Genomic DNA, 24,672 nt, shown 5'->3' with positions numbered 1-24,672 from the left:
TTGCTAATTTCAAAGTGTTTTAAGTTTATTTGTTTTTTTTTATTGTTTTTTTTTTTTTTTTTGCTTCGTAGGTAGCCTACTTTTTTCCTAATTTTTTCTTTTTTTTTTACATTAGTACTTGTTCACTACTAATTATCTGTTTATCTTCTAATCACAGATGGAGTGAGGACAAATGTCCATACCACGCCACTGATAAAGAAGTGGAAAAATGCATTACAAGGTAGCTACAACTTGCCCCTGACAGGGATGGAGGAAGAAAGAAGAGAAAGCTAATGTGTCAAATGTCTACATCACTATTTTGTTTTATTTTTTAAACAACATTTTAAGTGTATTAGGATGTTCCCTGATACTAGAACAATTTGTTTCTTTCATTTGCATTTATATATATATATATGTGTGTGTGTGTGTGTATATATGTATGGTATGTATGTATGTATGTATGTGTGTGCGCCAAATTCTGAAGAAACATCTTGATACATTTTTAATAAACGTAATACAAATAAAATTATAAATATAAAATTGCACAAGACGTGTATATATATGAAATGTATAATCATCTCACTCATGTCTTGCTGTTTGTGCAATTGATTTTGTTCAAGTTTATTTAAAAAAAAAGTTTGACTTTATACTTCTGCAATTATATATATATACTTCTGCTATATATATTTGTTTGTTTATTATTATTTTAATGTTTTATTAAAAAATGTTTCAAGATGTTTTCAGAATTCTGCAGTACTTTTTACAAGTTTGACTTGGATATTTTACGGATTGTCATTGGTATTTTTAAGATGTTTTTTGCTATATCTTAAATTGGTTTCTATATTTAGGTTTATATAAAATTTAGCTGTTTTTTTACAAATTTTTAATTCAAGTCTATTGGGAAAACAGGGTTGTTTTAAAAAAACATCTGTGTTTGTGTGTAATTTTTAGAGTTTTTGTTTAAATCTTTCTGTGTGTCTTTATTGTGTTATTTTATTGTTGTTTTTATATTGATATTCTTGTGCACTACAAAATTATTTATACAATTTTAGTACTATTTTTTTCATGCAATCAATAAACGTTTAACATTTATTTATTTTGTCATTTGTCTGATTATTTTCGTTACAGAATATGTATGCAGTTTGCACTTTATTCAAAGGTTAAACGCAGTGCTTACACTTTGTGTTTACATTAAAGCCTGTGTTTACTGTTGTATAAATTCAAATGGTTGTAATACCATATATCAAGTACCAATGTGATACCAAAAGGTTTTATAAGGTGTATAAATATGGAGTCGCGCCAGCTCCGGGCCGCAGCGCACATTACCCTCGCGCCGATTCTGGCGCGGATGCGCAGCGTCGGCTCGCTTACGGCCGCCGCATCTGCATGATTTTTTTTCCCAAACCAGTTAGGCGCAAACCACGCCCCCTACGCGAAAACCCCACCCCGCAGCGGTGACTCACGTCTGTGGCTCGATTTCATTGGTCTAGCTATATCACAATGCAACGAACACACTATTTTTTAATATAAGACCTAAAATACGAAAGGTTAACAAAGCGTGTATGAAATTACACGCAGTACAATCAGTCTATAGCTTTTATATAACGGCTGGGTTTAATGAATAAAAATTGTGCCTAAAATTCATTTAGTAAACAAACAGCATGTTAACAGAGAAAACTTTACTAAGTACAAAAAAACACACCCAAACATAATATTTATTTATTTAAAAACAGTTTTTATTATTAATAATTTTGTACAGCCCCTGCATGCAAACATAACCTGTCTAGTATAAAAACATTAAATTGAATGACTGATTATGACAATATCTGGTATTAATTCAGAGAAGCTGCATAGTGTATGTGTATAATTTGTTGTCAAAATCCAGATATTTTGCTAAATAACCCGATTTTTAAACTAAACAATGTAACAGTTGTCCAACAATTACACATGCTTTATGGTCTGTATGAAATATGCTTTCAAATTCAAAAATATTTAAAATATGTTTAGGAATTAAGTTAAAAAAATAATTAAAAGGTTCTGTTAGACTCAAATTTAAAGAATTAAAAGATTTATTTTTGTTGTCTATGCTTTGAGATTTGTAGATATTTTTTAAATAATATTGAGTAATTACATGACTTACTGATTAATTAAGTTTTTAATTAAATTGATTTTAAAAAGTTAATTGTTGTATTTATTTTAATGATAATTAGTAATCAGTAATGAATAACGTTTTCAGAGTAACTTACCCAACACTGCACATAATCTTCATATCAGATGGAAATCAACTGAAGCGCAAGTATATTGAACTATACCTGTTTCTATACAGAGTTTAGATGTTTAAAAACTGCAAATGAGACCAACATATGTTCTGCAGGCATTTCAAATAATGAATAAATCAAATAATGAATAAATCATTAGTATATGGCAAAATAATATGTACACGTTAATTTGATTAGTTTAGTAATCATTTACAAACTCATTCTAAATAATCTTAAAAAAACAACTACACATAAATAAAAATGATTTGTGAATAATGTGTTAAACTAATCATGAAAAAATAATCACTAACAAATTATCAAAGTACAAACTAAATTTCACATTTTAAATGTTTTTATAAGTCAAGAATACAGCATCTGTATCTGCAGTTATAAACTCCTTACTAACATCAGATAATGTAAAGTTAATGGTTAACAGAGAATGAGTTCACCATTTGCTAATGCTTTATAGATGATCTATAGTTTGTAGTTATCATAAAGTGTTACCCACATTTTTTGTCTGGGTGGACCATCATAACCCTAACCCCTATGTAGCCTCACATTGGTACCAAGAGCTCCTAACAAACAAATTCCTTGTATTTGCACACACTTGGAAAATAAAGCTAATTCTAATTCAGTTTCAATGCTTTATCTATTGAATAGATAATCTCACAACAATACATGGTACACAAAAGCAACATTAAATATAATATTACATTACAGCTCACAATTACCATTAAACATTTACATTAAAAAAGAGGCATTTCAAGAGTTCACACTTAGCTGATGATTTACAAAGCTTATTTGGCATGCTGTCCCGGGAGAGAGCCCCGAGCTCAAGGGCTCCTCGAGCCCGGGGCTTCCTCCCGTTGGCAGAGCAAGAAGGGAGCCTGAGCTCGGTGGATCTCAGAACTCCCCTGCCGCTGTAGCTAAGGGAACGTAAGGAATTAGACAAGCTTGATTGTTAAGCATCTTGAATGTCTTTGGATGGTGGGAGGAAACCGGAGAACCCGGGGAAAACCCACGCGGACACGGGAAGGACATACAAACTCCCCACAGAAACACTCACCGGTCCTATCGAACTAGGACCGGCAGTATTCTTGCTGTGTGGTTCACAGTGCTAACCACTGGACCGCCGTGCCGCCCAATTGCAGGTAAAGGAGGAGAATAGGGGAGGAGGGGGGTTTCTTCCAAACGAAGATAAAGTGAACTGAAAACTTAGACTATTTAAGGTGCCTTAGGGCTCATATGATTGGAAGATTAGTGATTAGCAAATGCGAGACTGGACGTGATAAATCATAAGCACGTGATCCTCTCGAAATTAGTTTATGAATAAACTTCACTTAAAAAAAAAGACGTTTAATGACTTTTTTTTTTTCTGTACAATTACTATTGAAGTTGTGTCCAAATTTGATTTTAAATATGACTTCATAACATGCAGCCCAAAAAAATAAACAAATCATTTATACATTTTATACATAAATATATAATACTTTGAATTTGTCAGGATTATCAGCTGAAATGCCCACAGCCACACTAGAGAACACTCTAGTCTCTACACTCTAAATTGCTCATTTTTGACCCTTGCTTGTTTTGACCAGTCCTATAAAAGTAAACAATAAAATCTGAATTTGGAACTTCACCTTAGTTGTAACAACCTTTCATAACAGAACAAAGTTCAAATTTTAAATGTTCAAAAAAGTCATGGATGTGGTAAAAGTTTCATGTCTTTCACTGTTGTGTGCAGGTCAGCCCACCCTCTGGCACTTCACAGACCCACAGCTTCAGCTTATCCTGGCCATGCCTCGGTGCTCATTCGGCCTTTGGCTCCTCATTCTCACCCTGCTCCAGCAATGTTCAGGTCCCCCCACTGCATGGATTCTTCGACCCACAAATTCTCGTGCTGCTCCATAGCTCCAGCGAGTACAGGCAATGCCACCACAACGCTCATGATGCTGTCCTGAGTCACTTCCTCTCATGGTTTCAGATCCAAACTGTCAGGAATCATTATCACCTGAGCTCATCATCATGGTCTGGACCAGAACTACTTTTTCTGGGGCGCCCCGATATCAAATGCCGCCTAGAACCATTCTTGACAGTTCTTCGGGCCACTGCTGTGGGCTGACAGCCAATAATAGGACCTGGTCTTCTAGCAGCTCGTCTTAATGCAGATGCTCGTTTAGATGCAGACACTCCTTTACCAAAACTGTAAATTGCAGAGATTAGTTGGGCCGGGTTGTGCTGTATTTTTTTAAACTGCTTGGCCATTGCAGTTAAGGCATCACTGTAGTCTGTGTTTACAGCTAGTTCACCAAGCGCTCCCAGCATTCGTCTAACAGGAGACTGAGGTGTAGATGCTGTTTAAACAGACAATAAAAACAATTAAATTCAAAAAGTATTTGCAACAAATACTTGGACCTGGAAAAAAAAACTGAGGTGTGTTAATTGAAACTAAATTATGCGACAGAAATGTGTTTCACATAAACTGAATACACCTGCGCAAACACTCCACTGCATGCCTTTAACTACCTAGTAGTTTTTGGTTGTTATATATTGTTATTATTATTTACATCCATTTACCTTTAATAGGTAATCTGTGATCTTGGCAGCACTTACCAAAAGGGTAAATAGTCTTCAGATGGTGAATTTGTATTTTTAGGTTGAACAGTAACAGTTTAAATGTACAGGAAACTCTTAATTGATTAAAAAATGCTGAACATTTTCTCCAGGGTGCAAACTACAAATAAGAGTAAAACTAAATATATAAATAACAGTAAATGCAAAAAGTAATGCAAGTAAAATGCAACAAAAAAAAACTACTTAGAAAATCCTGGTTATTTGGGCTCAACTAAACATCCAGGCTTTATTGACTCACCTTCCTCTGTGTTACCCTGCACACAGGGTTGTTTAGAGAATGAGTCTTCTTGAGTATGCGTTGTTTCACACAATTCTGCAAAATTGTTGGAAGACGTGTCCAGCTGATGCAACTCTAAAGTTATACACACAGACAAAATGAAATGTTACAAGAGAATTTCTGTTCAATATGCTACCATTAGAAATAGACAGAGAACCCATAAAAATGCACCATGCCTCTCTTTATACCAACCATCATTTGGAGCATGAAGATGGTACTGATGATCAGTAGTAGAGGTTTCTTGCCTGATAAGCATGCCTATAAAAATTGTGTACAACTGTATTGTATACTACTGTATATTTGTGAGAATTTAGCATGTATAGTAAAGGTCAAGTCCCACTTGAATTTTCTTACCTTGAGCTAATGTGCTTGGTATTGGAATATTTTGCCGTAGAGGGTTTAAGAACTCAAGAGAAACTGAGGCTGTGAAGGTGATGAACAGCACATAAAATTTGTATGATTAAAAAAATTAAGCTATTCAATGTCTAAGGACATTTTTAGCAGTTCAGCCCTCATTTCAGCTGTTGTGGGGAGAAAGTTGATGGAGGCCATTTTGTAATTTTGCACTACTGCTGCCTGGTGTTTACATGGTGCCCCATTATGGCCAGCTGGACATGTGCAGAGCTCAAACTCCATGTCCACTGTATATGATTGCCCTGATGTGGAGGATCTCACACAAAATGTCTTTTCACCAATCTATCAGTCACATGAAGACAAAAAAATACCCTAACAACTATAAGAATGCACAAAACACAGAATCATTCTCACAAAGACAGTCTTTGCAGACTTGTTTTAAAGAGTAAAGTCTTAAAGACACTGAGACACAAAAAAAAAACATATTGAATATTGAGATGCAGCCATCTTCGAATAGAACTAACAATTTTATAAAAGATTCATAAAATATATCTTACTTGAGAAATATCACAGGATGTGATATTGCTTTTTGTAGCAAGGAATCTTGAACGGTGGAATGCCTCCCAATGGCCAAGTGCAACATCAGTCACACGTGCTTCATAGTACATCTCCAGTCGAGTGATGAAAAGGTTGAACAATTGAGGCAGATTAAATGCTTTCGTCCTCTGAAGTATTTTGTCTTTCAAGACACGCATTGCAGCTTCCACATAGTTATTTGTTTGGTTTCCACGTGTTGGCAGGTCCTTCCTGTAGCTAAAAGCCCAACTCTTCCGTCGACTGTAAAGACTCTGTAGATAGGTCAGAAACTTGCTGTATCTGTAATGTAATTACAAATGAAATTAATAAATATAATAAACTTAAACCATCTCAAACATGAAAGTATCAGAATACAACTACAACACTTAAGCCACCTATTGCCGCCAATTATTATCTCTACCTTGTGGTCAAAGGGTTGGCAATGGCTTGCTGATAGAGTATTTCAACGGTACTCATTTCCCTGGCATAAAGCATGTCTTTTACTATGGTGAAAAGTGTCTGTCTGTCCTTCATCTCAACTTTGTGGTCTTTGGTCCACAACCACCGCCACACAGCCTGCAGAAGATGAAATATGCAGAGCAGTTGTGTGGCTTCAGGAAAAACCTGTGCTATAGCTCCCTTTTCTGCCTTTGAGTCATCTGTAAGAAACACACGAGGACCTGCCTCACCACGCCCTCCGAAGGCATCATTTTTCATTAAGGACTTCAGCAGCTCCAGTCCCTCACTAATTGTCTTCTCATCTTCTGAATGTGTTATCACTATCCCTAGAGGAAGTCCACCAGCACAGGTATGTGTAAGAAGGAGAAAGACTCTGCAGTCCTCCCGGTCCATGTTACCTGATGAATCCATAAAACACATTTCTCCACTATTGGAGAGACTGTGTGTTCGTTTCATTAAAGGGGAACAAATCGCTACAAGTGGTGTTCCTGCGGAGGACATTTGAAGCTTGCTGCAGGTGTCATTACAGGCTGCATTGTAAGATTCTACCTGTCTTTCCAAAGCTGCTAGCATTCCCTCACCACTTTGCTCTCCAAATTCTTGTTTGTTCAATTTTTGATAAAGTCTGCAAACAGAGGTGTTAAAAGTAAATATGTGTATAAGGTAAACGTATCTGGCTAAAAACATACTCAAGTATTTAAATTGTAATGTAATAAATAATTTAATTTAGAGTCATTTGCAGTGAATAGGCCTTTAACAGTGACAGAAGATCTAATTGGGTAATTGTTCAGAATTAATTTGAACTTTAACAGTGATATTTATACTAAACTGAACTAAACTGAATTAGTGTAGGAAATATGGAGACCCAAGCGCAAGGGAGAACTTCAAAGGATTTATTGAACAGAAATAAATCAACAATCTTTTGCTCCTCTGGGCAGTAGGAAAACAATCACTCCAAAAACACAGGCAGTCAGTAATCGACCCTCCTCCGGGCATAGTAGGACTGATCAAACTCAAATATACCCTCTTGGGTTAGTAGAAAAGTGGGGAACAGACCTCAGGGAGCCGGGAAGATGAGACCTCACACGATCGTGGACTGTGGGCAGAGCAGAGGTGAGCCAGAGCACAGATAAACGGATGATGAGTGGTAAAGATCAATAACACTGAACTAGACGAGACGAGACGGATTTAAATGCGTAGATTTCTTGAGAACAGCGAGAACCAGTAGCACACATAACTCTTTGAACACAGAATCAATTCACTAGCACAGAACAAGGGAGAAGGGGAGACTAAATAGTTACAATAATCAGGGAGAACAGGTGAGAGGAATGGGGACGGGAAAACAAGCAAATTGATAACAGGTGAAACAGCATACAAATGATAATACACAAGAGGGAGACAAAGTAGTCACAAAAAACCCCGACAGTATTCCCCCCTCTCAAGAAGCGCCTCCTGGTGCACCAGAGGAGAAAGACTGGCGAGAGCGAAAGAAATCCTCGATGAGCGAGCGGTCCAGGATGTCCCGAGACGGTATCCAGCTTCTCTCCTCAGGACCATATCCCTCCCAATCGACCAGAAACTGCTGACCACGACCCCGGCGCCTTACATCAAGCAACCTCCGTACCTTGTAGATAGGAGGACTATCGACGACAATGGGGGGAGAGGGGGAGGGAGGGGAACTATAGGAAGAGTGAAAAGCGGGTTTGATACAGGACACATGAAACACTGGGTGGATGCGTTGCAAATAGGAAGGTAATTTAAGACGGATAGCTGCTGGATTAATGATCTTATCAATAGTGAACGGACCAATAAAGCGAGGTACCAATTTACGAGACGGGGCTTTAAGGGGAAGATTACGAGTGGAAAGCCAAACCTTTTGCCCACAGACGTAACGAGGGGCACGAGTGCGGTGACGATTGGCAGAGCGCCGAATATGTTCCCCAGAGCGGCGGAGCGCGGACACCGTACTCTCCCAAGTGCGCCTACAGCGTTGTATAAACGCTTGAACCGAAGGAACAGCTGTCTCTCTTTCCTGAGTAGGAAAAAGAGGCGGTTGATAACCGAGACAACAAGAAAATGGTGATAACCCGGTAGATGAGGACGGTAGCGAATTATGCGCGTACTCAGCCCACGGCAATTGTTCACACCACGAAGAGGGGTTACGAGCGGCAAGACAACGAAGTATTCGACCTAGATCTTGATTAGCTCTTTCGGTCTGGCCATTAGTCTGGGGATGATACCCTGAAGATAGACTAACGGAAGCCCCAAGCTGTCTGCAGAATTCTCTCCAGAATTGTGAAGTGAATTGCGAACCGCGGTCGGATAGGACATCAACAGGTAACCCGTGAATTCTGAACACGTTGTTAATAATAACTTGCGCTGTTTCACGGGCGGAAGGGAGCTTGGGCAACGGGATAAAGTGGGCCGCTTTAGAAAAGCGATCAACAACAGTGAGAATAACAGTATTGCCCTTAGACGGGGAAAGACCCGTTATGAAGTCAAGCGCAATATGCGACCAGGGACGAGACAGGATAGGGAGTGGTCGCAATAATCCGGTGGTAGCGGAATTACTGGATTTATTCTGCGCGCAAACGTGGCAAGATTTGACAAAACGTCGGACGTCTTGAATCATCGCGGGCCACCAGAAACGTTGACGGATGACGGCTAACGTCCTCCTAATGCCTGGATGAGCTGTTAATTTAGAAGTGTGTCCCCAACAGAGGACAGCAGCGCGTAAGGGTCTGGTGACAAAGAGCTTACCCGACGGACAGTTACGAGGAGCTTGGGTGCGAGTGAGCGCTCTTTTAACAGAGTTCTCGATACCCCAGGATACGGCCCCTACTACCATATCAATAGGTATGATGGGTTCGGGGAGAGGTTTATCCTCTAAAACCGTAAATTGACGGGAGAGTGCATCCGGTTTGATATTCTTGGTGCCCGGGCGATAAGAAATGGTGAAATTGAACCGATTGAAAAATAGTGCCCAACGAGCTTGACGTGCGTTAAGCCTTTTCACAGATCGAATATATTCGAGGTTGCGGTGATCCGTCCATACAACAAATGGGATAGAGGCACCCTCAAGCCAGTGACGCCATTCACCAAGCGCGAGACGGACGGCGAGAAGTTCGCGATTACCGACATCATAGTTGCGCTCAGCCGGAGTGAGACGATGCGAAAAGAAAGCGCACGGGTGAACCTTGTTATCTTCTGCGGAGCGTTGGGAAAGTACGGCGCCAACACCTACATCGGAGGCGTCAACCTCCACTATGAATTGTCTCTCGGGATCGGGGGTGATGAGAATAGGGGCGGATGCGAACATCCTTTTGAGACGGTCGAACGCCTGTTGCGCAGAATCAGACCATTCGAAACGAGTCTTGGCCGATGTAAGCGCCGTGAGAGGAGCAGCGATCTGGCTAAAGTTACGAATAAAGCGGCGATAAAAATTGGAAAAACCCAAGAAACGTTGGAGAGCGACGTGAGACTCAGGAATGGGCCAATCGATAACGCCGCGAAGCTTTGCGGGGTCCATGCTAACGCCCTTATCCGAGATTATATATCCGAGAAACGGGACAGAGCGAGTATGAAAATCACACTTTTCTGACTTGACGAAAAGACGGTTCTCTAATAGACGTTGGAGTACACGGCGTACATGTTGGATGTGAGTAGGTAAATCTGGCGAAAAGATGAGGATGTCATCTAAATAGACGAAGACAAAAATATTGAGCATATCGCGAAGTACGTCATTTATGAGTGCCTGAAATACAGCAGGAGCGTTTACCAGCCCGAAGGGAAGAACCCGGTATTCAAAGTGACCAAAGGGTGTATTAAACGCCGATTTCCACTCATCCCCGGCCTTAATTCGCACAAGGTGATAAGCGTTGCGCAAGTCTAATTTGGTAAAAATGCGAGCCCCTTGAAGGATATCGAAGGCAGTAGACATAAGCGGTAAAGGGTACTTATTCTTAATAGTGATCTCATTAAGTCCGCAGTAGTCAATGCATGGGCGTAAAGACCCATCTTTCTTTTTGACAAAAAAGAAACCAGCACCGGCTGGGGAGGATGACGGAACTATAGTACCCGCGGCTAGAGACTCGGATAAATATTTATCGAGCGCCTCTCTTTCGGGTGCGGACAAGGCGAAGAGACGCCCCCGAGGTGGAGTGGTACCTGGGAGGAGGTCAATACTGCAGTCATATGGTCTGTGAGGAGGAAGGGTCTCGGCTCGGGACTTACTGAAGACCGCTCGCAGATCGTGGTAAACTTCAGGAACACCTGATATCTCTGACAGGACAAATTCCATGATACAATAGACCCCTTAATCCAGTCTATTTGAGGATTATGTTTAACTAGCCAAGAGTGGCCCAAAACTATAGGTGTAGCGGGGGAACAAATAACAAAAAAAGTTAAAGTCTCTCGATGATTGCCAGAAACATGTAAACTCACCGGAGAGGTGGAGTGAACACTCTAGACAATACACGACCATCTAGGGCATACACAGTGGGCGGATCCCTAAGTGGCTGGAGTGGCACCTTATGTTTAGCGGCAAAAGACTCATCAATGAAACTTTCTTCCGCGCCGGAATCCAGCAGCGCGGAGCAGGAAACTGAGGACCCCTCCCAGCAAAGTGTGATGGGTAACAAGGTCCTAGTCGGGGCGTTAGGGGACTGTGTGGAAGCGCTCGCCATGAGGTCCCGACTCACTGGCGAGCGTTGGCTTTTACTGGGCACACGGAAAAACGATGCCCAGAACCTCCGCAGTAGAGGCACAAACCCAGATGAATACGTCGTTGTCTCTTGGAGGGAGACAGGTGAACCCCTCCCACCTCCATGGGCACCGAGGAGGATGCGCGCCTCTCGAAAGGTTTGGAGTCCTGCGATGGGGAAACCCCTCTGACGTCAGTGTGAGGAGAGCGAGCGCGTCTACGCATCGCCAGGCGCTTGTCCATCCGAATGGAGAGCTCAATCAGAGAGTCCAGATCGACGGGAAGATCGTGAGCGTAGAGTTCATCCTTTAACAGGGCGTTCAACCCATCCAGAAAGCGAGCAGAAAGGGCGGCTTCATTCCACCCGCAAGTAGTGGAGAGGGTGCGAAACTCAATCGCATAATCGGTTACGGGCCGGTGACCCTGGCGGAGAGTGGATAAGAGACGTGACGCTTCCCGGCCATGAACCGAACGATCGAAGACCTTCAGCATCTCCTCCTTAAAGGCGTCAAAGTGTGTACAAATCTCCGACTCGGCCTCCCACAAAGAGGTACCCCATTCCCTCGCTCTGCCCGAGAGGAGAGAGATGACGTATGCGACACGGGCTCGATCCTCAGCATACGTGTAGGGCTGCAGGGTAAACACAACCTCACATTGGGTGAGAAAAGCACGGCACTGTGTTGGCTCACCCGCGTACGTGGATGGATTATTGACCCTCGGCTCCGAGGAAAGGCGGGTCGGTTGTGGGAATCCCGGGTTATGACGTAACGTGTGAATTTGACTGGATAGGTCCGCTACTTGCGCGGCCAGGCCCTCTACAGCGTGTCTTGCAGCGCTGAGTTCTTCGGCGTGTCTGCCCAACATCGCTCCTTGATGTTCGACCGCAGAGCGGATAGGAGACTCCCTCGCTGGGTCCATGGTTTGGCTAGTGAATTCTGTCAGGAAATATGGAGACCCAAGCGCAAGGGAGAAGTTCAAAGGATTTATTGAACAGAAATAAATCAACAATCTTTTGCTCCTCTGGGCAGTAGGAAAACAATCACTCCAAAAACACAGGCAGTCAGTAATCGACCCTCCTCCGGGCGTAGTAGGACTGATCAAACTCAAATATACCCTCTTGGGTTAGTAGAAAAGTGGGGAACAGACCTCAGGGAGCCGGGAAGATGAGACCTCACACGATCGTGGACTGTGGGCAGAGCAGAGGTGAGCCAGAGCACAGATAAACGGATGATGAGTGGTAAAGATCAATAACACTGAACTAGACGAGACGAGACGGATTTAAATGCGTAGATTTCTTGAGAACAGCGAGAACCAGTAGCACACATAACTCTTTGAACACAGAATCAATTCACTAGCACAGAACAAGGGAGAAGGGGAGACTAAATAGTTACAATAATCAGGGAGAACAGGTGAGAGGAATGGGGACGGGAAAACAAGCAAATTGATAACAGGTGAAACAGCATACAAATGATAATACACAAGAGGGAGACAAAGTAGTCACAAAAAACCCCGACAATTAGTTTTAATTTGTATTTATAGCTACACCAATATGCTGTAATGTTTCACAATTTGAAATATTGCTATGGCTTTTATTTCTTCATCTATGTCATTATATACACAACAAAAGCACAATAGAATAAAATCTATTTAATTGAATATAAATAGAAGTTATTTTTTCCCTGACAGGCATACAAAATATTGACTAGGAAATAAAACACAACAAAATGCAATGATACAGATCAAAAGCCATACTGTATGTATAGTGCAATAACAACAATTACAATTAAAATGTAGCACAGCAGAAATCACAAAATAATTGTTACCCACATAAATCAATACACCCTTGTCTGCTAAGTCTGTAAAAGCTATTGATTTACACAGAGTAAAATGTAACATACCTGTAGCAAAACTGAAGGTCTGGGCAGATTGCACGGTTGGCTGAGGCATATACATACTTGTTGCCATGTTCAGCCAACAGATCACTTTTAATTACAGCCAGAGCTGATGTTGGGCTGTGCCCAATCTCAAATAATTGAGTCAGGGTCTCAACTACAGAGAACCCTACATCCTTGTGCCTCAGTGCCTCCGCAACAAATATGTTATGATTATGCACATTGTACAAGCGCACAGAGGTTGGGTAGTCGGGAATATGGGGATCATTGCTCCTAAAAAACAAAACCAAATCACACAAAGAAACTTTCAAAAACTTATTAATCCAATTTTGACACTTCTAACTCACCTACTTGATCCTCCCCTTTTGTCTACAGTCTTTACCAGAGTGCAGACCATTTTTGCCCCACAGCATGTATTTTTTGACAGCCGTCGTTGATTAGCCGTGCCTGATCGAACAGGAACATTGTGCTGGCACCTGTAATGAGCCTATGGAAAATATGAATGTTTAAATGTGTACAGAAGTGTGCACAAATGTTAGATATTTTTATTTTACATTCACAAATATCAAAGGGTCACAACAATGATGCAGCAGTATTCTAAGATCTGTCAGCAAATTATATAGGAAATCTGTACGACATTTATGTAGACTTTGTTCTCAGATTCATTCATTATTTTGATAAAGTACTTTTACATAAAAATCCCCTCAGATGAGATGTGAAAGTTTACTTTATTCTATAAAAGCAAGGTTTTGATGTTTTTGTGAGTATCCACAAATAAAAAAAGTTACTGCTTTGAATAGTCTTTCTCTTATCTTTATGACCAAAATGACAGAATATTTGAAGATTTTCACTGCCATTAGAAAAAAAGACACACACACACAAGCATACCTGCATGTTTGTCGATATCATGGGTTAAAGCTTTTATGCAGTAAATCTATGATACTTTTAATAATCCAGCATTTAAATCAAATTAATAAATGCCCATCATCACAAAATGATCCTCAAAATAACAGACAGGTATGCAGGCTGTAAATCACTTAATGTCTCAGAAAGTTGTATGTTTATCAATGAGGACTGTCATCAATATGAACATTGCAGCCATTTTATCTGCACAGACTTGTTTCCAGGTGGGCTGTAGCCTCACAGAAATCCTGTATATTTAAACCAATCAGAGGACAACTGAGAATCTTCAAAAGTGTTTCCAGAAAAGTGTGCTGTATGCATCAGAAGTTGCTTGGCATGATATCTGAGGCTGAGACTATATGATTTCAGAATCACTTTGGCTGTGTATATAAAAATCTATCTATCCATTGGACCTGTCCTAGGTTTATACAAATACTGGAGCCATCACAAGAGTAAAAATGTCACTGGACTATTACAAACCATTTTAAAAGTCAGGGTTAACTAATATTTTTAACTGGCACACTAAAGCTAAATATATTAATAAACATCTCAGTTTGTGTGAAGAATCTAAAATGTTTTGAACAGTAGAATTATGTATGTTTAAAATATTTACTGCAATGTTATTTTCAGTGTACTACATTTATATAGTGTGAAAAAGAATGAACTGATTTCACATTACCTTATAAAGCACACGTTGTCCCTTTTTAGGTTTCGTCACTGCCACTCTCCAACTCACTCCTGATGACCCACTAAGCTTTTTCACCCATTCCTTTACTTCATAAATGTCTGTCAATGCAATTCTTAGAATTGCTTCAAAACTTGTGTGGTCCAAATGTGATTCACTGTTTGTACTGGCTAAGCAATAGGTGCAAAAGTGGTATTTTTACCCAGGAGGCAACCAGTTCTGTAAAAGTAAAAATAATTTACCTGAAAGACTGTTCACCCATAAGCATTTAAACAATTAACAATAGGCCAAGTTTATTACAACAATAATAATAATAATTTAAAAATCTAATTTCTAAATGCTGTTCAAACGTTTGAGATCAACATTATCATTAGTTTTTTTGTTCATCAAGGCTGCATTCACTTTAATAAAAATACAGAAAGCTGCATTATTCAGAAATGTTAATGGAATTTTATATTTCAATGTAAATCAATAATTTATTCTGAGTTTTCTGAAAAGCTGAATTTTCAGCATTATCACTATAGTCTTAAGTGTCACATCATAGTTCAGAAATCATTATAAATGCTGATTTATTATCATTGTTGGAAACAGTCTAAACAAATTAGTTTTCAGTCAATAAGAAACGCATTATTTTAACTTCTAATAATAATTCACAATATCACAGTTTTTCATTCTGTATTTTGGAAGAATAGAAAGCATCCTTCTATAAACAAGATTACAATTCTTGCTGGTCCCAAACTTTTGAAAGACTGTGTGTACTATATTTGTGTGTTAAATGAAAAAACAATATGTTTTTTTTTACCTTTAGATCGACAGCTTGGTCTTCACCACTACATAAGCAATCATGCTCTCCTGAGGGCGATCAAAGATAATAACATAAAGACAAAAAAATTAATTAAAACTATAAAAAAAGAATAAAAACATACACTCACATCTCCAAGTATTAAATTACTAATATTACACATTATCAAAAAGAAGTGTTTACCGTTTGTCAACGACGGATCCATCAACGACGACCTTGATTGATGTGTGCACTCTGAACTTCTTTCTCAGGCCACAAGTAACAACGTTGACCAATGAAATCGAGCGTGTCCTAGCTGCGGGGTGGGGTTTTCGCGTAGGGGGCGTGGTTTGCGCTTAACTGGTTTGGGAAAAAAAATCACGCGCCGCATCTGGCCCGCTTGATTCGGGCCGGAATCAGGCAGTGAGTCCACAGGCATCCGGCCCGAGTCCGGCAGCCGAAGTTGGGCCGAGGGGTAAGTCTCCGGCAGGCGACAATCTAGCCGGAACTGGCCCGAGTGTATTTTGCTATCTGGGTTATGTAATAAAATATTAATTTAAATTATGATTTATTAAACCTGCCATTTATTTAAAGTTGCGCTTGTAACGTCAGTTATGTAACTTTTTTTTATCATCTTGCCGTATGGTTTTTCGTGGCCTTCTGTGATAGATGTACCCATCTGATGAACACTTCAGAATGTGGACAGAAGCAGTAGGAGATTTCTCGCTTTCTCTTTCACGAGTTTATACGGATACGACGTGGAATAGTGCACGCAAATCTGAACGCCTTGAAAAAGTCGTAGCGCTACCGGTTGTTGTCAACAACAAACTCTTCCGCCTTAAAGCTCCGCCAATGCTGGTTGATTGACACCTCATTTGCATTTGATTTATCATTTGCGATGTCTGTTTGAGCATTTGATTCACCATTTGCGATGTCAGTTTTAGCATTTGATTCACCATTTGCGGAGTCGTTTAAGGATTTGATTCACCATTTGCAGAGTTGTTTGAGCATTTGATTCACCATTTGCAATGTCTGTTTAAGGATTTGATTTATAGTTTGAGCATTTGATTCACCATTTGCGATCTCAGTTTGAGGATTTGATTTATCATTTGCGATGTAAGTTTGAGGATTTAATTTATCATTTGCGATGTCAGTTTGAGGATTTGATTTATCATTTGCGATGTCAGTTTGAGGATTTGATTTATCATTTGAGGAGTCGGTTTGAGGATTTGATTCACCATTTGCAAAGTCCGTTTGAGCATTTGATTTATCATTTGCAGAGTCAGTTTGAGCATTTGATTTATCATTTGCAATGTCGGTTGGAGCATTTGATTTATAGTTTGAGCATTTGATTTATCATTTGATCTTTTAAGCATTTGAATTTTCATTTTAATTTTGTTAGGAAAAAACTTCCATACACTCGCTTGCACTGGGCTGAGGTGCAGGGAAAACAATATATCCACCGCCTCCTCCCCTATTGTATAAATTAGCGGATTTACTTGATTTTTATCCGCTTGCGTCTCCAATCCAGATGTGATGCGGAATCTGTTAAAGCGTTTAATACATTTAGTCAAGTCTTCTGCTTTAAATATAAACTTCTCTGGTGGAGAAACTTGAAACTGATTCATTTTGCAGTCTGTGAGCTCGCTAGCATTAGCCCCGAGCTTTCAGTAAACGGCAGAGAGAAACAAATAGCCTGCGTACTGTGTTGTCTCTTATTTGTTCGACATCCGTTAATATTACGTTTTTGCTTCTGACACAATGTTAAGTGGTTAATATGTACACTATAACCTTTCTAGGAGGCACATCAGAAGGACCACACAGTATGTCTATTAAACCCACGGCTTTAATGCTCCCCCTTCAACAAACACCTACACAAGGTTCCTACCTCAGTAGTTAACCTGATACTACAGTGTTTGGGTTGGACTCCAGGCTATCTGATGAAGGCAGTAAGGTTAGACAAATTAGACCACCAATGGTTTAACTATGGTTTAACAAGAGCCGTTGGAGCCCTAAAATAAAAGGAGGGGGCGGGAATAATCATATTCTGCTCCGGGTCACCAGCAGCTCTTGGTTCACCCAGCTAAACCAGCCACGTCAGTCTGCCCTCCCTTCAGACTGACGTGGCTGGTTTAACCAAAAGCTGTTGGTGGCCTAAAGCAAAGGGGAAATAAGAACACCAATTTCTGCTCCAGGTCACCAGCAGCTCTTTTGGTAACCCAGTTAAACCAGCCACGTCAGCCCGCTCTTCTTATTCCATTTGGGGGGGAAGGGGGGGCTGGCTGACGTGGCTGATTTAACCAAGAGCTGCTGGTGCCTTGGAGCAGAAACGGAGAAACGAAAAGGTGGAAATGCTGACCGGCGGATAGATCACTTACTTAGGAGGGCAGGGATGTTCCTTCCAGCGGTCTGGGGACAGCGTACCAGGCTGGCCTTAGAGATTAGTCTGCTTTCCTTCGCCTGCTTGGTTCTGACCTTGTACACGATGAAATGCCGGCGTTTGCCGCAAATGAGAGCTCTGACCTCCCTGCGAATCAGTACCAGGGCCATGCTGGAGAGGCGGCAGGAGGCCGGCGGGGTTTCTGAGAGGTAGTCTAGAAACTGGGCTAGGTTTTTTAGATAGTGCTGTCTCATTGGCTCGGTCATCCGCGTGCGGCCCAGCAGGGCAGGCCAAGCTCGGATTCGGGCTGGCTGATTGAGAAAAAGGAAGTACTCTGGCTCCGCGGTGCCTTTTGCCATGTATCCCAGAAAAGTCTTGATACTGCCCAGCTTGGAAGTGATGTTGTTCCGTAGGCGGGCGGTAGGCTCGCTGCCCAGTTGGAAGCCTTCAAATTCCCCCAAAAGCAGGTCTGCAGAAAGGGGACAACCAAGAGTCAGCAGAAACGACGACATAACCCCACCAGCCCAACAGCAAAGTGCTATAAAAATACTTAACTCAGTGTGAGGACGTGGTCCGGGAATGGGTAGGCTTGCGGGTTCAAGGCTTCCAAAGGCTCGGGGGGCGGGGGACATGCTGAGAAAGGTGGTCTTTATTCGGGAAGGTCATGGTGGGCTTGGGCCTGGGTCTAATCAACTCCCCCGGTGATCGCATCCATAAGTTTGCCAGCGGTTGTTCCAAAGACCCACCATCACCCTCAAACTGACTTTGTCGTGCTAGTGACCCACCATCCTCTCAAATTGACTTTGTCGTGCTAGTGACCCACCATCCCCTCAAACTAACTTTGTCATGCTAGAGACCCACCATCCCCCTCAAACTGACTTTGTCGTGCTAGAGACCCACCATCCCCTCAAATTGACTTTGTCGTGCTAGTGACCCACCATTCCCTCAAACTGACTTTGTCATGCTAGGACCCACCATCCCCCTCAAACTGACTTTGTCGTGCTAGAGACCCACCATCCCCCTCAAACTGACTTTGTCGTGCTAGAGACCCACCATCCCCCTCAAACTGACTTGTGCTAGTGACCCACCATTCCCTCAAACTGACTTTGTCGTGCTAGAGACCCACCATCCTGCTCAAACTGACTTTGTCGTGCTAGAGACCCACCATCCCTCAAATGAGTGTTCTATTCCAAACAGAAAAAATGCATTTCGTATACCAAATTGAATTTTTTTACGAATTTTTAAAACTTTTTTTACTCAAAATAGCAACGCTCCAACAATGCGCCTTAACACACTAATCAAACATTTTTGTTTAATAAGTTTTCTTGTATTACCCATGTTTCCTCCATCTCTGTGATCAGCTAGTTCCCATCAGGTTTTTAGAAATCTCTTCTATTCTGTTGTGAGGGTAATTGTGTCAGTCCTGAAATCACAAAGTACTTTTTAAAAGCTGTATTAGTTTGTCGTTACAGTGAAAGTATGTACTAATGTTCCTGCAGAAAAAAACAGCTTAAAATTGTCTAAACTGGTTGGCAGGTTTAAGCTGTTTTTCCACAAGGGGTTTCAATTCGTGTTTGACAGTACAGTAGATATTTTAGGTTATTTACTACACGACCTCCTAATAAACATTGATAACAAAACATTGTCATTAAAAGCTAAAAATTTTACAAACAAAAGCCCATTACTATGCCAAGGCGCTAACAGAGTTTTTACACACTCTAACCATCACTATAAAATAAATATTCAACACAAATGTCAATTACCAGTAAGAAAAGAGTCGGGAACAGCTGTATGTAATATTCGAGTGCTTTTAAGGACTAAACTTACCTGAAATTGGCGAAAGCAGCCGCATGAGCAGCTTTGTTGACAGCCAGATTGAGTGCCGTTGCTTAGGGATTAGAGTGTCGACTCCAAAATAGTCGATTCCTCTATTCCTCAATGGACATTGTGCTGGAATTGACTTGAAGACAAGAATCGACTCCCATAGACGAGTCTGGGTTTTTTTTTAACCCTCCAGAATGAAGCAGTTACACGCTACACTACAGTTATAACGCTCATTCAGAGCACGATGAACATCGAAGACAAGTTTTATGAGTTTGCTTTTCTACAGAATGTTAGGCTTACACACATCAACAAATTACATGTAAATGTATCAACTTTTAACAGCATAATACTCAGTATTCACTACTCATGAGTACTTTTAAAAGGGCTACTTTTTACTCCTACTTTGAGTAATGTTTACAACAGGTACATTTACTCTACTCTAACTATATTTTTTATGCAAGTAATGGTACTTTTACTTAAGTATGCTTTCTCAGTACTCTTTCCACCACTGCCGGTGGGAAACAATCTTTCCTGACCAACCTGTCAAGATATCCTGCGCCTGGAAGTACGTGCCTGATGCCAAATGCCTCTGACCTGCCATCAGGATTTTGGGGACGGCGTGAAATTGTGGACTTTGTTTGTTGATAGTTGTGCGGTTAAACAAACCAGGGGGTTCTAAGGCCAGGCTGGTCTGCCTGAACAGGTGTGTCCATTTCCCGCGAGCCTTCGGCCGCACCTCTTGGCACGATTGGGAAAAAAGCAGGGGCTCTAAGGCCAGGCTGGTCTGACCGAGCAGGTGCATCCATTTCCCGCTAGCCTTTGACCGCGCTTCCTGGCACAATGGAAAAAAGCAGGTGGTCTAAGGGCAGGCTGGTCTGCCCGAGTAAGTGTGTCTGTTTCTTGCAAGCCGTCAGCCGTGGGTCCTGGCTCAATGGCAAAAAAGCAGGGGATCAATGGCCAAGCCGTCTGCCTGAGCAGCTGTGTCTGTTTCCTGCGAGCCTTTGGCTGTGCGTTCTGGCAAAATAGGAAAGAACCAGGGGAGCTATAACCAGGCTGATCTGCCCAAGCAGGTGCATCTGTTTCCCGCGAGCCTTTGGTTGCGCATCCTGGCTCAATGGGAAAGAAGCAGGGGTCTATGGCCAAGCCATCTGCCCGAGCAGTTGCATCCGTTTCGGGCGAGCATTTGGTCGTGCATCCTGGCATAGTTGGGAAAGAACCAAGGGGTCTGTACGTAGACTAGCTGCCCCAGCAAACACGTTCGAACCCTGCCAACCGAGCAAGGTTAACACAGAACTCCTATATCATCTGTTGCTAGAACTACGCGTCATTGGTGCACCCCAGCCACCTCGAAATTTGAGCACTGCCATAGGTAGTGGAACTGGGAAAGGCTGGTGCACCCCAGCTGTCTGAACCACAGTACATTAAGGTGGTGGAGAGGGTGGTGCCCCAGAGCCAGGTGGGTCACCAACAGAACAACTAGCACATGCTTTTTCTCTAAATCCATGTTCCCGGGCTTAAAAGTGGGGTGCTCAGGCACTGCTGGAGAACAGGTGTCAATCAAGAGAACCCTGTGGGGCTGGCGATGGCCCCAGAAAGGGTGTGGGTCCCTGGGCAGAAGGGGTGTGATTTGTGGGATATTGAGCTCAGTGGTTCCAGCCCCCCTAACGTGGACCCTGGCTCCCTGGGAAGAGTGTGGGTCCCCGGGCAAGCTTTGGTCAAGTGAGAGCTAGTGCAGTGAGTTTGCAGAGTGGTGGGTCTTTCTAGCAAGCGTCTGGAACGACTAGGCCAGTTTGTGGGATTGTTGGTCTTTCTAGCAAGCTATCATGGTCCAGTTGGAAGATGACTGGTCTAATGACTGGTGGGCACAATGACGCCCACTAAATGTCCTGAAAAAGTGCATGTTCGATCAGGTTCTACGATTCTATTTGAAAAAGGGAAAAGCCGTGCAAAAGCTCCCATGGCTGGCGCAGTAAAGCTGCCCAAAAAGGTGTGTGTGTGTTTGGTGGGGTTCTACTAAACCCTTTGAAAAAGGAAAAGCAGTGCTCAAGCTTCAGCGGCTGGTGCAGTAAAGCTGCCCAAAAAGGTGCGTGTTTGATAGGGCTCATACCATCCCTTTGTGGGAAAGAGAAGGAAAAAAAGCTGTGCAAAAGCTCCCACGGCTGGCACAGTAAAGCTGCCAAAATGGTGCGTGTTCGATGGGGCTCATACCATCCCTTTGTGAGAAAGAGAAAGAATAAGGCTGTGTAAAAGCTCCAACGGCTGGCGCAGTAAAGCTGCCCAAACGGTGCGTTGTTCCTTGGACACACATGGTTCCTTTGAATGGGGAAATCCCCCTAAAGTAGTAACAGCTTATCCATGCATTGGACCAAGGGGATCTTGAAGGTATCGGTTTATACCCCTGGTTCAGGGGTAGATGTTTTCCCCTTTAAGAAGTGTCACCAGCGTCATGACTCGGAAGTGGATGCCTCTGCCGCCTCCTTTTAAACCATTCCACTCAGTGTGTAAGTTTTTCCCTGCAGCATTGATCTTGGATGGTCATGGCTGAATGTACGCTCTGCTTCAGTCTACAGCCGGCTCTTGTCGCACCTGTTAGCGGTTGACAAGGTGACAAACTCGGAAGAGAAGAGGCTTTTGCTCTTGCTCAGCGCTGGCCATAAGGACACACGTAAGATGCTGTGCCAGGTGCCCAGCTGTTGCAGAACACCGGCCCGTCTAGACAGACACCTGAAGCAGCACGCAGAGCTCTCTGCCTCTGGCCGGAAAGAGGCCATGGGAAGAGCAAAGCATGGAAAAGTGACTCAGGAGTTGTGTCTCAGGAGTTGTTGCGTGGTTGCAATCCAATTAATGGGCGGTTCCTGTGGTGTCTCGGTTAGCGTGGTTGGAAGACGATGATTGGGAACCAGTTGGCCCAGATGCCGAGCGTCTGTGTGCAGAACCTTGCTGCATGCTTACTACAGAGTGCATCCAGTCCCAGCTCAAAGATCTCAGCAAGCTGGTGGAGGAGGAAGAGGAGGAGAAGGTAGTCTGCTGCTCAGCCGGCACCACTTCCCCGACCCGGCCCCCAGGCAAGGGATGGCCAAAGATCCTACGCAGACCAGACCTCTGGAAGCCTACGTATCACAAAAGTACTCCTACCCGGACCATGTTCCCGCCCTGAGTTGAGTATAGTTATGGCCCTTTTCTGTTAGGCTGGTGGGGGTATATCATCAAGGCTGACTTTTGACTTTCGTCCCATTTCTGCAGACCTGCTCTTGGAAGAGATTGAGGGTTATAAACTGGAAAGTGAGTCCACTGGCCGTCTGCAAAACGTCTCATCCAAACTGACGAGAATCGAGTCAGGTCAAGAGTTTTATTTGTCACATAAATAATAATACAAAGTATTACCATCAGTGAATGAAGGTCAGGTCCACTCCAGAGACAGTGCAAGTATAGATTAACAAAAATTAAATAATAAGAAGAAAAATATGTGCAAAAAATAATGATAAAATTATACAAAGTAATAAGAATAGCAGCAATATGAGGTAGCTTATAGATATGACTAATACAGTGATATATACGTAAAGTCAAGTGATGTATAAGACCGGGTTAGAATTTAGAAGCCTGATGGCCTGGGGAAAGAAGCTCCTCCTAAGTCTCTCAGTTTTTGCCATCAAGCTACGGAAAAGCTTACCAGATGGAAGCAAAGTGAATAGGTAATTACCAGGGTGATTTAAGTCCTTACAGATTTTAACAGTTCTATTTTTACAGAGTTTGAGATAGATGTCCTGCTAGGAGGGGAGAGCAGACATTGAGATGCGCTCAGCTAATCGCACAACTCTTTGAAGTGCTTTGCGGTCCTGGTTTGAGCTGTTTCCATACCACATTGAGATACATTGAGTCAATACGCTTTCTATGGTCCCTGAATAGAAAGTTTTCAGGATTGATCAAGGCGTTCCTAGGGTATATTGCGAAAGGCTACGAGAATCTAGAGAACTTCTCCAAGACCAGCCTGGTAGCCAGCCGCTGACACCAGACTGCTGGAAGAAAAATCCCTGCCCTTCTAGGTGAATAATGAGACCCCCGGTGAAAATTGACTTTTTTTTTTTTTTTTTTTAAGCACACCAACAGCTTAAGACAGCTATTTAAAACAGGCGCAGCACCAGGGAAGGACGCAGCTCAGTTGGCATCGACACAGCATTGACAGAAACAATGCCCTTGAAGGCGAGAAAAAATAATGGCAGCGAAGCTGTGACACAGGGAAGTCTATCAGCTGCCAAATGAAGGACTTCGAAAAGCGTACACTGTAAAAAATTTCCAGGTTTTCACAACAAGTTACTGTAATTTTTCACAGTAAATTACATTAGTATCTTTTCACAGTATTTAACTGAAAAAATCACAGTAATATGTTGTATTCATATTTTTATTGTGAAATTACGGCAGGTAACATGATTACGGCAAATTACTGTGAAAAGGGCTATATCTTTGACCGCCTTTGCCTAGAGCTCCGTGCTTTGCACTCTCGCCTTGTATATTTCGTGTCCTGTTTTCTTACGTCAGCCTATCAGCACAGTGCTCAAACGACATAGCTTGAAGAACACGACGGGATCTGCAAACGTTCCGCAAAAGAACTTCACTGACGAAAGCGGAAGCGCTAACGGAACAACCTCCCGCTGCAGGCACCTTACATTCCTGAGACGGGAAACCACCGACGGCTGGCTGCGAAATTGCCTCTGGTTCAGATTGGTTTAGAACCGTCCCTCTGCCCAAAACGCCACAGACGTCTGCAAAAGATTGCAGTTCTTGAAACAAAGTTACCTCTGATCCGAGCAGAAGCGTTCGCTTACTTAACGGCAGATAAAATGATGACCTTTCACACGGTCTGCATTCGTTCCGTCAGTAACAGCGGCAGGCCGGCAAATAAAATCCTGACGTTCCACAGGGCACACTCGCTTGGCGGACAAAAGCCACCGGGGGCTCTCTTTGCGTGTT

General features: G+C 42.3%; 1 protein-coding gene and 1 long non-coding RNA gene across 2 annotated transcripts in view; one reads left to right on the top strand and one right to left on the bottom strand.

Annotated features, from left to right (window-relative positions):
• The window catches only part of LOC147844838 (uncharacterized), a 172,344-nt gene extending 156,704 nt beyond the window's left edge, over nucleotides 1–15,640 (top strand). Inside the window, exons 7-8 of the long non-coding RNA XR_015483676.2 lie at nucleotides 158–7,385; nucleotides 12,760–15,640. This is a non-coding gene — a long non-coding RNA (uncharacterized LOC147844838). The remainder of the gene's footprint in view (nucleotides 1–157; nucleotides 7,386–12,759) is intronic.
• LOC147844836 (uncharacterized) lies at nucleotides 4,245–16,332 on the bottom strand. Its single transcript, XM_088650446.1, has 8 exons — nucleotides 13,479–16,332; nucleotides 13,138–13,404; nucleotides 6,060–6,378; nucleotides 5,637–5,844; nucleotides 5,503–5,574; nucleotides 5,341–5,406; nucleotides 5,110–5,223; nucleotides 4,245–4,591 (listed from the first exon to the last, which is right to left on the bottom strand). Exons 1-8 carry the CDS (start codon nucleotides 13,526–13,528, stop codon nucleotides 4,245–4,247), a joined length of 1,443 nt encoding a protein of 480 aa, XP_088506572.1. The 5' UTR covers nucleotides 13,529–16,332.
• Between the last annotated feature and the right edge of the window lie 8,340 nt (nucleotides 16,333–24,672).

The sequence above is a fragment of the Danio rerio genome, chromosome 4, assembly GCF_052040795.2.
Source record: "Danio rerio strain M-AB ecotype USA chromosome 4, GRCz13ab, whole genome shotgun sequence".
Taxonomy (NCBI): domain Eukaryota; kingdom Metazoa; phylum Chordata; class Actinopteri; order Cypriniformes; family Danionidae; genus Danio; species Danio rerio.
This window is presented reverse-complemented; position numbering and strand designations above follow the sequence as displayed.